We start from the raw sequence: 15,219 nt of genomic DNA, 5'->3' as shown, positions 1-15,219 counted from the left end.
AACCATACAGCTAGCTACATCTATACAATTACCAAGAAGCGAGAGGTAGTCGAATGTCCTAGAATAGATTAGACGCACATCTACATATATATAGATGTGTATGATTGTTTCCATTGTTACATATATGTGATTCTTACCGTGTGACCTGTACTTAACCCAGTGGGGCAAAAATGTGCAATAAAGGTCTTCATTATTATAATGGAAAACACTGTAAATATAGATTTTTGTCATTATGTATGCAATTTAAGTCCACATTTGCATAATATGTGCCTCATTATTTACATCTCAGCCAAAGATGCCTGCATGCTTAATATCATGGAAATCCACCATTCCTATACTCCGTTATGCTGCTTGAAAGATCTTCACAAAATTGCCCCTGCAGTTCCAGAGCTAGGGGGCCCAAACATACATCACTTCTTCCTTACATCACAAGCCATCTACCACCAAAAAATGAAGACCATAGCATGTCCAGGTCAAAAGATCCAAAAGTTCAAAAATTCTGCTGCAGTACCAAGGTCACACACCAGGGGGGCCAAAATGGACCCTGATCATGACCTTCGTCTTCCCAACCCCTACCCATATACCAAATATCATTACAATCCATGAAGAGGTTCTTGAGTTATGCTGACCACAAATGTCCGGGAACACAAACAAACACACAGACAGATACACAGACAGACACACAGACACATCAAAAACTAGAGGCTCTTGAGTTATGCTGACCACAAATATCCGGAAACGCAAACAAACACACAGACCGACACACAGCACACCAAAAACTATACCTCCATTTTTCATGGAGGTAATGAGTAATTTGAACAGAAGTAGGAACAGGGATACATAATGTACTTGCTTTGACATTTGCACGATTTCTGACCCAGAGATCGTGATGATGTGGTCACGTCTCAGCAGTTATCATAGGATGTTCCAAAAGACTCCTGAAACATGATTTGTCATGTTTCGAACACGTGTTCAGTCAGTGTTCTCATGTCCAGAGTTACCTGTGGAACCCGGAAGTCGGCTAGTGTGCGGCACTTGCTGTTTGTTTGGCATGCACACAGTTTTGGAGCATTGAAAAATATATAGATGAACATAAATTCCAACTTCAAATTCTTGAACAGGTACTATGACATTTTATCATCTTTCTAACACAAAGATGTCAATATGGTGTTTACTAGTGCACCTTGTGCGCCCACAGAAAAAAATGGGGTACACAGCTCCTATATTTTGGGTGCACAAAATGTATGTATGGGTGCACAAAAACCCAGTATTTCGAGCCATGACTATGTACAACTAAGCAAGACATAGTATACATTGTACATATACAGTTTAGTGGAACTTTTAATGTAAATATTTCACAGAGGCATGTAGGTAAAATTTTCAAACTCTTGTTGGGAACTGAGCAAGCACAGAACAACAGAACATGTCTGATATTTGTTGCAGATATTGGCCCTGTGATCATCACCACAGATCCAGAAGAGTTTCAGCAGGAGCTGAGGGAGTTGTATGTACAGGGAGGTGGGGACTGTCCTGAGATGAGTGTTGGAGCAATCAAGGTGAGCTCTGGACTGGAGAAGGGTCTACTTCTAGTACAGGAAAATAGTTACTCTGTAGTTATTTGATAGAAAATGATTTTTTTAGTTAGATCAAAATCATTTTCTAATTACTACAGATCATTAGAAGAAATCAATTTGTGCAAACGTGAGTTTGTAGCTTTCGTCATTATGCACATGGAAAACATACTTCATTGCAGTGGTATGTAACATCCATTGGCATAATACCGGTCGGTTTACTGCAATTTCTCAAGCAATGCTAATTTGGCAAATGATCAACGCATCATTTTCTCCAGTTACATGTTGCTGTTACAGCTTACCTTTGCCACTTCTTCTGTGTAAATTATTTTGTCTCTCTGGTCCTGCTAAAAACATAATATCGTAATTGGAACACACCGCGGAATTGCACGGAGAACGGGCACGTGGTTGGAAGGGGGTGCACTATACCGGTCGAACGAGACACGGCACAATTAACTGCCGCTATGTACCTTTATTCATCCTCTGTTGTTCCTTTCTTTCCTGTTAGTAGTTGCACAAAACAAAAATCTGCATGAGCATACAAAAAGTCATGAAAAAATGGGCGTATACTGACAAGAATTTTCATTTAATTTTGGTCCGTCACAACCGCTATGACGTAAAACTTTACTGCTGGCCGTAGCATTAAAAATGGCGGGAAAATGGCGGCGTACGTTCAATTTGACCCATTCAGCCGTAGATCCGGGCTATTATGCAACGGTTCCTCACACTTTTACACGAGTTGTAGGTCACCAAAAGAAATTCAAGATTGCTGTTGAATCATGCTCGTCTTGTGCCGTGAGCACATGTGATTATTATCTACAAATCTGGCGATGAACGTGACAGTGTGTTTGTCCCACGACGAGCTCGCCCGCCCCGAAAATGACCTGAAAACTTTTGGCCTTGTTGTCTTCGAATGCATTGTTATCGATGCTTTGTAAATTATGTATTGGACACCTAGATGTCTGAAGTGTGCATACCTCAGAAATAACTATTGTTGCATGTGTAGATCTCTTTAAGTTCCACTATTTTTAATTGACCGGTATAAGGCTTATGACCGGTATTATGCCAATGCATGTTACCAAAGTGCTGTATTTTCTCATAGAAAAAAATAATATTAGGGGCAATAAAATCTGATGACGTCATCCATATGGCCCCAAAAAATCAGATTTAGAATTCTTTCATACCCATCTATCAATATTCGTTACGACTCAATTCTTTCTCAATTCCTTAATGAAAAATAATGGAAGGTCAAAATGCCAATTTAGCCAGGTGAAATACCTAACACAAGACCAGACGGAATACTACCTTGCCTCCTGAAGACTGTTAAAAAAAGTTAAACCCTTCCTGCGCCAAGGGCAGTGCCCATTTCTGGAGCATAGGGTGGTGCCCATCTCTGTTTTGTTAGCCCTGGGCCACACACAACGCAATCACTACAGCAGGGGGCTAGTCCACTGGTAGTGGTGTGTGTTCAACTTCCATACTCTTTCCCGAATGCTGAGTGCTAAGCAGAGAAAGCAGCATGTACCATTTTTAAAGTCTTTGGTATGACTCGGCCGGGATCGAACTCACGACCTTCCGAATGCCAGGCGAACACTCTACCCACTAGGCCATTGCACCGGCTACTCATTTTCACCTGAGCATAGTGAGGAAAGTCGTGTAAAGTGCCTTTCCCAAGGGCACAAGATCGGTGACACGCAGTCGGATTCGAACCCGCAACCTCTCGGTCACGAGGCACAAATGCCGCCTCTGCGCCACGCGACTTCATCTGAAGACTGTAGCCGAGCAAATTGCGCCAATATTACAGGTAATATTCTCCCAGGCAATATCCATGGGAGATGTTCCTGAAGACTGAAGAACAGCTAATATTGCTCCAATCTTCAATAAGGGGGACAGAACCTTGCCTGCAAGCTATAGTATAGGCCCTGACTCGGTCTGTGTGGTAACGTGCTTGAACACATCGTGCACAGCCACATGATGAAATATCTAGACTCTCATGGCATTCTGTCCCCAGCACAACATGAAGGGTCTGTCCTCTGAGAGTCAACTCTTCAAGGCTTGGCCAAAAACATGGACCAGAACAGACAGGTCAATGCTGCTGTGCTTGACTTTAGCAAGGCATTCAATACTGTTCCTCACGAACGTCTGCTGAGCAAGCTTAAGCACTGTGGCATATCTGGCCTCCTTCAGTCTTGGCTTAGGGAGAGAATTTTTTAGGTTCCTTAGGTTGTCCTTTACGGTGGAACCGTCAAGGTCACCTCTGGAGTTCCGCAGTTAGGCCCCCTGTTCTTTCTGCTCTACGTTAACCACCACCAACATAAAAAAAACTCTGTCTACTTATCGGTTGATGTCTTTCTGAGGCTGTGAAATTTTGTCAACACGAGGTGTGGCCATCAATTTGAAAAGTTGTTTTTTTTCAAATCAGAAAAAATAGGGTCAGGAAATCCGAGAAACAACAAATAAAATTGGTGTGGCCTGAGATTAAAACGAATCGCTACGATGGAACTGTGGCTATGTAAATGGAGCGTGCTGCATTGACGTCCGTAGGCCATACTCCAAATGTGCGTTAAGACTTTTGAAATATCTTCAAACAAATTTTTATTTCAATTTTATCATCAAATACGCGAAGACGTCTTAACCATGTCTTATATTACATTAGTAATTATGCTTAGTTTTTGCACGTGTTTATAAACTATTCATTTTGCTGAGACATGTAAATTATGTCTCATGTCATGTATAAGTTACCAAAAACATTTTAAACATTTCCAAAAGTACAGGCCTAATTAAACAGGAGCTCATACTATTTTGGGCTACAAGTTTACACATTGTGGGTTAGAATTCATTTCTCAAGCCTCCATTGTTAACAATAATCATTCATAAGAATCATTAAGATGGGGCATTTGCAACAGTAGGCAACTTCGGACATTTGGTGTGTGCTATTGTATGCACAAGTTTCAATGCTTGGACATGTGGGGACAGTCAGCTGTGGAAACCCGTGCACTTGTGAGGAAAACGCCAGGTTTCGTTATCATTTGCAACAATGAAACCCTGTGGAAATCCACGTTTTCATTCAGTGATAAGAATTTACTTGCAAAGCTCGAGATTAGGCCTTGAACTGCGGCAAACTAACATGTTAATAACTTAATGGCTAACTTTTACCTGAGGTTGCTATGGAACTGTACCCATAGTATATGCAGCTCTTACCAATACTCTCACTCTACATGTAATGTGGACAGTGAAAAACCTATTCTTGAAAGAGACGTATTGTGACTCTGTGGTCATACAGTGTATGAAATGCTTGTGCCAGAACATGATACACAGACAAAATAGCACATCTGGTTCATTTTACACTGACTTAACGTTACATTTTCTTATCTCTAAGAAAGCTCTAGAGATCAGCTTGCCATCCTCCTTCATCTATGTCTTCACTGACGCAAGATCCAAGGACTACTACTTGAAGCCAGAAGCACTTAGACTTATTCAAGAAAAGCAGAGTCAGGTGAGAATACATGATTTTTTTAGTACTACTAGTAGCAGAAGGTGATTTCTATCTTTATTAAGATGTGACACTTTGTTTACAGTCATGTGGTTTGTGGTTGTGCCAATGAGCCATATTGGATAAAGTAAACATTCCAGATATTGTTTATTTAAGGTCATGTGCACACATTGAGAGATGAAATGCAAAATTGAGTTCTCACAATCCTTACAGAGCCAAGTAATACTTGTACAGTGTTACCTTGTTTCCTATTGACTGATGACTACAACATTTCGTAAAAGTGCCATCCATGTATTTTATGTGGTTCAGCTATCTTCCAAGAGTAGCTACATGTAGCTCTCATCATAATCTTTAGGTAGTGTTTGTCTTGACTGGAGACTGTGGGAACCGCACACACCCTGGCTATCGTGCCTTCGAAGACATTGCTGCCACAAGTTCTGGACAGGTGTTCCATCTGGAGAAAAAAGACGTCAACCAGGTGATTTTTCCCTTTGATCGTTCAAACTCCTCACTTAGTAGTGTCATTTTTATTGATATTGTAGTGTAACAATACAAATGTACTTTCAAAAATACCTATATAGATGATTAGAATATAGTATTAAGTGTTACCTACATGTATGCATGGTATTGAATTTGGTGCATTACATTTGTATCATGTACTTTTGTTATTCTCTATCGTATGAGTTAGGTTATTTCTGAAGAGGAGAACCTAAATGTTGTTATGAATGGATTTTTTGCTCATCTATTTACTTTAATGCAAATTAAAGTAAAGCAATGATTTTACTACTTAGAGGTGCAATGTATGAGGTTATTTTTTTCAATATCATATCAACCATCATATATACTGCAAATGACGTCTTGCTTAACAGTGTTGTTATACCACACAGGTGTTAAACTTTGTACGTGTATCTCTGCAAGCCCGCAAAGTCAACTTGGTGGCTCAGGACCACAACCAGGCAGGGGTACATGAGCTGGTTATACCAGTTGACAACCAGTTGAGAGAAATCACTGTCTCAGTGAGTGGTCAGAACCCATCAATCACAGTCAGGGACCCCACAGGTAGACCACGTTTCTCAATACCACACTACACATCGTACCTTTGACATTGTTGAGGAACTCTTAGACTAGTTTGTTTAGTACCACTTATTCATTCATTCTGTCAGTAAGACTCACTGACAGTGAGTAATATCTATGGCAGACCAGGCCTAAACATATACTATAGTACATGTATGGATCCATGGGCCATACTGATTTTTTGAAATTGAGGGTCTTCTCTCCCATTTACCTCATTTATTTGACAAAGAAACAGCATACTGTTTGATTTTGCTGTCATAGAGAAATGTTGAATAAAATGGTGAAGGAACCAAGCTAACACTCATCAGAGCTGTTGTCTGGATGAAACATGGTTTTGTGTACAGTAACCAGTTTTTGCGAAATTTGAGCATTAAGAATGGCACGCATGCACTTATGCATACACTCACTCAACTTACTTTTTATCCAGGTTTAGTCTTATCTGAAGGCAATGGATTGACTACCCTGTTGCAACTTGAGTCTGTATTGGTAGTGAATGTAAAGGCCCCCATGCCTGGCCCATGGACATTAAAGGCCAGCAGCACAGGGCTCCATACACTAAGGGTCACTGGCCTGAGTCCACTGGACTTCACTCATGGCTTCTCAAGAAAGCCAACAAGGAACATGACAGCAACTTCACCAAGACCTGTCCTGGGTAAGTATTTGTGTGATGCTTGGTATCCAAGTTGAAATAATTGCAGTTGTAGCAAGTCAGCTAATGATGAAATCCTTGAAAATTGAGAATTAAAAAGAAAATCTGTCGAAACTTGAAACAGCCAATTACTTTTTTCTTAAAGTTAAATTGATTGTCAACGTATGACAAACTTAACATTTCATCTCTTTCCACTGCAGGTATTCCAACATATGTTGTTCTAAATGCAACAGGCTTGATACCACCTGGTGTTATCAACAAACTTGAACTTATCAACTTACAAGGGCTGTCCTTGATAGAGGTGCCTGTATTTCCTGACCCGGAGCAGCCATACAGCTCTCTGTATAATGTCAGTGGGATCCTACCCCCGGAAGGATTCTTCTACCTTCGTGTCTCCGGAGTTGACGTGGACAACTTCATATTCCAGCGAATCACTCCTTCAGCCCTCAATGCAGAGATACCAGGTAGGTAATGAAGATACTTCTGTCTCTGCTGATAAAGCTTACATTTTGTATGTTGGTAGCCAAAGGATCTTCTTCTTTTATCATTGTACATAGACATGTACAATATCATGACTTTACCATTATTCCAAGAAGATGGTAGCATTGTTTTGGTCTGAACGGTGTCTTTGGTTAAAGCTTAAGAAGCGTTTAATGGTTTGTGATGGTTTTTGATAGGTTTATGTCTGGTGATGGTGAAGGTTGATTTTGGGCCCTATTAGCAAATTATGCAAATTAGGACTTAATTTGTATATGGGGGAGTTCTATGATCCCAGTGTTTTCATGATAGGACTTTACCTACTTACATCTAATTATGGCCAATTATAAAATCAACGGATACTAATTATGTAAATGAGGTCCTCATTTGCATATTTGGTGCAAAAATTGCATGATTTTTAAGAAAGAGGTGACTAGAATTTTATTCTTGTGGCATGTGTAAGTTAGCTAAATATGAACATCGCCATACTTGGATTATACAAATGTGTACAAAATTTTGATAACATTAAGAAAAAAGTTCTAATGGTAGTTCACCTTTATCTGCGGGTAACCTTTATCCATTGTTTTTAGTATTTATGGGTATCAAGTCGACAGACAGTGGTTACAATCTGCAGTATTTCGACAATATTGCAATTTGAAATCATTGTCCATCGGCTTGATATCCCTACCTCTGTCCTGAAAACCAACTGATATAGGTTACCCTGCGGATAATGATGAACTAACGATGAATTTATATTTCCTTTTAAGTATGAGGTCTCGTAACCTGTTTGTCTGTAGACTAGTTGGGGCAATTTCTTTGTGAAGTTTTCAGACTCATACCCTTCAGGTTGAGCACTAAAAGGAGAAACTGGATGATAATACTAGGCTATCCTAGCACAGATCTGCCAACAATGTCAGGTCTGTTAAAAATGCCTACTTGCATTGGGTAAAAGAAAAGTTACAGACCTTTAGTTTGCTTGAAATAGTATTGGATATTTCTCATTTGGCACTGCTTGCACATTTTTCTATTGGATTATTACCATTTTAATGCATTGCACAACACATGTACATGTACATGTACAAATGTTGTTAACATAATCCAAATACCCATTCTTGTAGCTGAACCAGTGGTCAGTATGGTAGAAAGACAACCTGGCTACTACGAGCAGACAGCAACGGTGGTGTGCAGTGTGCAAAGTGTTGTGCCTTTTACTGTACAGTGGAGTAAAGATGGGAAAAGGCTTGGCTCAGATCTATACTTCAGGTTGGTTTTATTCACTAAGTTCTTAGTGTGGATGTAAAAAATGGAAGTCAGCATGTCATTCTTGTGATCACTGGCTGGCTTGAACTTGAAGTAACATCTATTATCATAATACCGACACGTTTACGACGATTTCTCTAGCCATACTGATTTGACAAATTGTCGCATCATTTTCTCCAGTTACATGTTGCTGTTATAGCTTACCCTTGCCACTTCTTCTGTGTAACTTTTCTCCACTCTTGTCCTGCTAAAAGCGTAATATTGTAATTGTAACACGCCGCGGAATTACACGGCGAACGGGCGCGTGGTTGGGAGGGGGTACAAAATACCGGCCAGAAGAAACACGGCACAATTAACTGTCGCTATGTACCTTAAAGTTTATACATCCTCCATGTTCCTTCCTTTTCTGTTAGTAAATGCATAAAACATAAACCTGCATGAGCATACAAAATGTCATGAGAAAACGGACGTATACTGTCATTTAACTTTTGTCCCTCACAACCGCTGTGACGCAAGACTTTACTGCTAGCGTAGATATAAAAATGGCGGGAAAATGGCTGCGTACGTTCAATTTTGCCCATTCAGTCGTAGATCCGGGCTATTATGCAACGGTTCTTCACACTTTTACATGAGTTGTAGGTCACCAACAGAAATTCAAGATTGCTGTTGAATCATGTTCGTCTTGTGCCGTGAGCATGTGTAATTATGATCTACAAATCTGGCAATGAATGTGACGGTGTGTTCGTCCCACGACGAGCTGCCTGTCCCGAAAAAGATACTGAAAACTTTTGGCCTTGTTGTCTTCGAATGCATTGTAATCGATGCTTTGTAAATGATGTATTGGACACCTAGATGTCTGAAGTGTGCATACCTCAGAAATAACTATTGTTGCATGTGTAGATCTCTTTAAATTCCATTATTTTTGATCGGCCGGTATAAGTCTTACGGCCGGTATTATGCCAATGCATGTTAATAGCAAGATACATTTTGTATGCACTTTAAAGGTAGAGCCATACGAACTACATCTACATGTGTACATAAGTGTTATGATTCATGACACTGTTTTGATTATCCCAAACGTGTCCAAGTTTGTATCCCCCCTCGTCCCGATTCATCACTGGGGTTGACTTTCTTATCCATACCGCCTCTTTAATCCACCTGAGTCGTCTGTTATCTTCCTTGTCTATGACTCTGGACCCCTCCCAATCAATGACGCAGTTGTTCCTGGCAATATGGTCCGTTACTGCAGATTTCCTCTCTTTCTTTTGTGCCTGTTTCCTCTGGGACCTGGTGTATCTTGTGGAGTCTACATTGACAGCTTCCTTTTTGTGTTCTTCCAGTCTTGTTCCAAAGGTTCTTCCAGTTTCGCCGATGTACACTTGGTTGCAGCTCTTGCATGGTATTCTGTAGACACAGTCAGTTTTTGCTTGGTCCTCCTGCTTGTCCTTGGGATGTACCAGCAGGCTCCTCAGTGTGGTTTTTGGTTTGACAGCAGTAGTTATCCCATGTTTCCGGAACACCCTTTCCAGTGGTTCAGTGACTCCCTTGACGTATGGAATAGTCACCATACCTTTGGACTTTTCTTGTTGCTTGTTACTCCTTTCTTTCTGCTTTGGTCTCTTTCTCTGTCTTTCCACTTGGTTGAACGCCCACTGAGGGTAGCCGCAGTTCGTGAGGGCCCGCTCGACATGTTGTGTCTCTAGAACTTTGTCCTGGTCTTCTGTGATTACTGTATTACATCGGTCCAATAGAGTACGAATAACCCCTAACTTCTGGTGTAGCGGGTGGTGTGACTGAAAGTTAAGGTACTGATCCGTATGTGTGCTCTTTCTGTACACAAGGAGTTTGACTGTCCCATCCCCCTTGCACCAGTAGAGTGTCGAGGAAAGGTAGAGTACCCTCCTTCTCCTCTTCGTATGTAAACTGGATACTACCGGTGGGATCAATCTGGTTGAGGTGGTCTGTGAGTTCTTGTTGGACACCCCTCTTCACTACTTCCATTACATCGTCAACATACCTTTTCCATAGCTTTGGTCTACAGGTGACCGGGGCTGTAGTAATGGCTTGTTGCTCCAGCCATTCCATATACAGATTGGCCAGCACAGGGGAGACAGGGCTGCCCATGGCCGTGCCAAACTTCTGTTGGTATATGTCTCCTCGGAATGTAAAGTATGTGGCAGTGACAATAAAGGTCAGCAGTACTATGATGTCATCTACTCTGAGGTTTGTCCGGGTCTTCAGGTCCTTATCTTCTTGCAATCTTCTCTTGATAATGTTCAGTGTTTCTGGTACAGGGGTATTAGTAAAGAGGGAAACCACGTCATGTGACATTCAAGAACATATCGTCCTGCTCTATCAAGACAGTAGACATTTCTTCGGCTAAATGCTTAGAGTTCTTAATGTGGTGTACAGAATTCCCCACTAGTGGAGCTAATACGTCTGCTAGGGCTCTGGAAACGTTATACCCAATAGATCCCGTGTAGTCTACTATTGGACGGAACAGAGTTCCGGGTTTATGTATCTTCGGGATACAATACATTCTTGGAACATTTTCTGCTGTGGGGTATAGGTGTTTGTACTGGTCTTCTTCGATCTTGTTCTTGGCTTTCAGTCCTTTCAGAATACTAATAAGTTTCCTCTTGTACTTAGGAGTTGGGTCAGACGGTAATTTCTCGTAAGTTCTCTCGTCGGCAAGCATGTCACTCACCTTTTTCTCATAATCTGTTCTGTCCATGACCACTGTTGCCTTGCCCTTATCCGCCGGTAGAATGAGTAAGTCTTTGTCCTTCCTCAGTTCCTTTAGGGCGTCACGGTGGTCAAAAAGGCCCTCAAAAATCCTCACTCGCAAATCATGCATATGGATGAGGAAATCAATGTCAATCATCCATTTCACTACTGGCAACAATAGCTGATTGGTTTACGCCGTTGTAGGCGGGGATTACATTTGTTTTGGTCGCTCCAAGTGGAGCTATTTTTTGACGCGAACTTGCTCCTTTGATATGCGCGTCTTTTCTCCGCCCCCATTGTTCTCCACTTACCAAGTTAACAATACCTGAGCTTTTCTGTCGGTAATTCTCACGCTGGAGCTCGGCACTGAAACCACCATTTAAATTCTTTCTGAGCTATATATTTGTCTATATATTACCCAACATGCTAAAACTAAACCTTAGGTGAGCAAAGATCGAAGGATTTACCGTCACTCCCGGGTCACCGCTTGGGACGGAGCAGTGGGCGTCGTTTACAGACACAGCCCGGAAAATTATCCGTGCCTTTTTTTACACATACACACACACACACATACAAAAAGTTGAGTGATAGAAATTCAGTAGTTTTTCGGCGAAGATGAGTATCTATATCTAGAACATGAAAGCTCACCATACTAGTATACTTAGACCCAAACGTAACGAACCCCTTGATATATTGCGTCTTTGACCAAAGTCCCGGCGTGTCTGTTCCTGTCCTGTATACACGACGACTCAATTTAAATATAAGACAATAATTGCAACCTACGTTTTTTGATAAACGTGTTCTCTCAAATAACAAACCCCTTATATTCTCGTCATTCTGTAAATGAACTAGGTCCATACCAGTGCTTGACGTGGCGAATGTATCGATATCGGTAATACGCTGGGCATTACATCACATGGTAAACTTCAAACTGGCGTCCTTTGCCCCGCAATTTTCTTTGTTTAAATTATACCTTATAATATAGAATGGATTTGAAGTAGTAATAAAACGCATGGTAACGCGGACGAAAGCATAGCAACCGCAACACCATGAAAATTCACCCAACTTACCGTGAGCGCCATTGCCGGGCGCAGCTGCAAGATTCAGCGGGGGCGGCGTAGAGCCCGCCCGCCCGTAATATAAACACAACCCGGCCTTTCCTACGGAAGTCTAATATTCTCTCCCTCTCTCTCTCACTCCACACGCACACACAGACATACACACGCACAATTGAACGGCAGAACACCAGTTTAATTTCTTGGTGAAGTGAAATTCACATTTTGAACATTTGCACGGAAGCTTACCGCACACGGAGAACGCAATGCACACTGACCTCACGACAAAGTGCGTCTTCAAATCAAGATTCACGAACCGGCATGCATATGTCTAGTCCTGTTCTACAAAATAACTAAAAAAAATGAAGAAAAAAACTTCGTTCTCCGCTATTTGTAGAAACAATTTTATATTCCCGTGAATTTTGTAACAGAATCTGCAGTTCGCAATTCACTAAGCTTTGTAACATTACACACCCAAGCGTTTGATGTGCTATCGGCTTGCATACACTAGACGAAAAAACTCAACTTTTGGCGCCCTTGGTAGAAAAATGAAAACGGTTCATTACTACCAAGGAAAAGCTCCTTGTTACTACAAAGAAAAAGATTTAGACTTAACTATCAAAGAAGCACAGTAGTAGATCAAACTTTTGTGAAGTAGGGGTCAGATATGTAGTGTTGTTACCTGACAGCGGAACCGGATGAAACCGGTTTTTTCTTTTGTTTACAAAAGTCGAAAAGACGCCATTTTATTTTTACTATTTGGGACCTCGTTCAAAATTTCTAAGATAATCTTAACTATGGGAGAAAGTGCAGCTGCGAAAGTGCACTAAAGATCTTGTAGAATTGATGGTAGCTTCTTGCAGACACAACAAACTGTACAAATAATTTGCTACAGCCAATTCTCTCTCAAATTTCGCGCCCGGGACGACAACAATGGGGCCACGCCAGCTCATTTCCATATCACTGCCGTCCCAGGTAAGTTGTTTTTGTAAGAACGTACGGAGGCAAGAACAAACCGCTCTGATGTTCGCCGACAACCTAATTATAAGTCAAGAGCATAGCCATTCTTCCACGTGAAAATCTGAACAAAACGTACAATTCGTATTTTGAGCCATATCTCCCGGTAGTTAACACTTAAGCTGACCAAAAAAACTCCATCGTGAAGAAAAAACTTTCGCCGCCATCTTGGAGAAAAATCAATCGATTCTCTTCCATCGCTGTGGAACTATGGGACAAAATGTAGTGAAAATGTGACAAAATTAGCTAAAATGTCGTAGACACTTAAAACTGCATAAGGTGAAATATTCTTAGAGGTCCTAAAGTCTAAAGCATAGGTCAAAGCTTTGCCTGGTGCGTAAAATAGAGCATTAAATTCAAAGTTCAAAGTTCAGTGACCCAAAACGATCTCCAAAACGCACATGGAACAGCGGGCGATTTGAAGCGTTTTGCAAATGGTCATCCCAAATAATTGAGATATTTTTAAGGCGAACTAATGTAATTTTCGTGTGCATATATTTTTTTCCTGATGTGATAATCATATCGTGCGTTATGTTGGATGAAATTTGTGTTGTTTTTTTCACACCGCCACGGCTCGCGCGGGCCAGCTTGTGGGCGGAGCACTCTTGCCTGGCAACGCGGATAATACCCTAGCAACGTGACCACCGTGCGTCTCTTTCTTGCTTGGTGATGTTGTGTTTCGGGGGTTTTGCTGTTTTGAGGATGCCCGCCACTTCAGACCTTAGCTGCTCCGCGCTGCTCAGTGACAAGCCCGCACACGCACTTTCCGTGGCCACCACGAAGTCTTCTACGGGGAGCTTGTCGGGTGTCACCGCGAAGTTCAGTCCTTTCTGCAGCACCTTCGTCTGCCTGTCGCTCAGCGTCTTCCCAGAGGCGTTGACCACCCATTTTTCCAACTGTGTACCGGATAAGTCGATGTTGGAGTCCTGTTGTTGTTGTGAGCTGGCTTGTTGTAGGCGCTCAAACTTTCCAAGATGGCGGCTCCGCGTCACTTGGAACTCTCGTTCCCCGGATGTGATTACATGCAACCGTACGGCGTCCTGTAGATTTTCTGGAAGTTCCGCTTGTAACTCATCCAAAATCTGTTGCTTTTTCTCCTTAATGTTCGATATTTTGTTGTTAACTACTCGGATTCTTTCCTGCACTAAAGCCTTCTCTGCCCTTTTAATGATGTCCTTAGCGTTACTGGTGCGTATGCCAGTCTTCAGGCGAAGGCTGGGAGGGGTAATGCTCTCGTCCGTACACCGGAGATTGTACACTAAATGGTTGCGATGTTGCGCTAATTTCTTCGCTTGGGACTCCAAGTCGCGAATTTTCTTGACCGTTGTCTGTCCACATGCTTGTCTTACTTCCGAAAATAATTTCATCAGGTTGGTAGAATATAGGATATATAGGAGTTCTTATACACAACCAAAATTACACTTACTTTGCTTACGTTTCGGTGTCTATCAGACACCTTCCTCAGAGCTTCTGACTGGAGTTCTGCTTCTCGTCGCTATATGTAGCCGATGTAGGTGGCGCTTTTACGACGAGAAGATTATCCCAAACGTGTCCAAGTTTGTATCCCCCCTATAGGGGTCCAAATTTGTATCCTAAACATGGGATAACTACTGTTGTCAAACCAAAAACCACACTGAGGAGCCTGCTGGTACATCCCAAGGACAAGCAGGAGGACCAAGCAAAAACTGACTGTGTCTACAGAATACCATGCAAGAGCTGCAACCAAGTGTACATCGTCGAAACTGGAAGAACCTTTGGAACAAGACTGGAAGATCACAAACAGGAAACTGTCAATGTAGACTCCACAAGATACACTAGGTCCCAGAGTAAATCAGAACGTAACTAAGATAGGAAATCTGCAGCAACTTACCGTATTGCAAGGAACATCTGCTTCAT

At 41.7% G+C, this 15,219-nt stretch overlaps 1 protein-coding gene across 1 annotated transcript in view; it reads left to right on the top strand.

Moving 5' to 3' along the window:
• The window catches only part of LOC118421584 (hemicentin-1-like), a gene marked incomplete in the record, with an annotated part of 101,841 nt that overhangs the window by 12,624 nt on the left and 73,998 nt on the right, over window positions 1-15,219 (top strand). The window contains 7 exon segments of the mRNA XM_035828931.1: window positions 1,444-1,556; window positions 4,951-5,067; window positions 5,420-5,542; window positions 5,952-6,123; window positions 6,566-6,790; window positions 6,988-7,251; window positions 8,383-8,527. Of these exon segments, the coding sequence (XP_035684824.1) occupies window positions 1,444-1,556; window positions 4,951-5,067; window positions 5,420-5,542; window positions 5,952-6,123; window positions 6,566-6,790; window positions 6,988-7,251; window positions 8,383-8,527 (1,159 nt within the window).

This window comes from Branchiostoma floridae, chromosome 8 (genome assembly GCF_000003815.2).
Source record: "Branchiostoma floridae strain S238N-H82 chromosome 8, Bfl_VNyyK, whole genome shotgun sequence".
NCBI classification, from domain to species: domain Eukaryota; kingdom Metazoa; phylum Chordata; class Leptocardii; order Amphioxiformes; family Branchiostomatidae; genus Branchiostoma; species Branchiostoma floridae.
The sequence above is the reverse complement of the archived record's forward strand: the minus strand, read 5'-3'. Positions and strand labels throughout refer to the sequence as shown.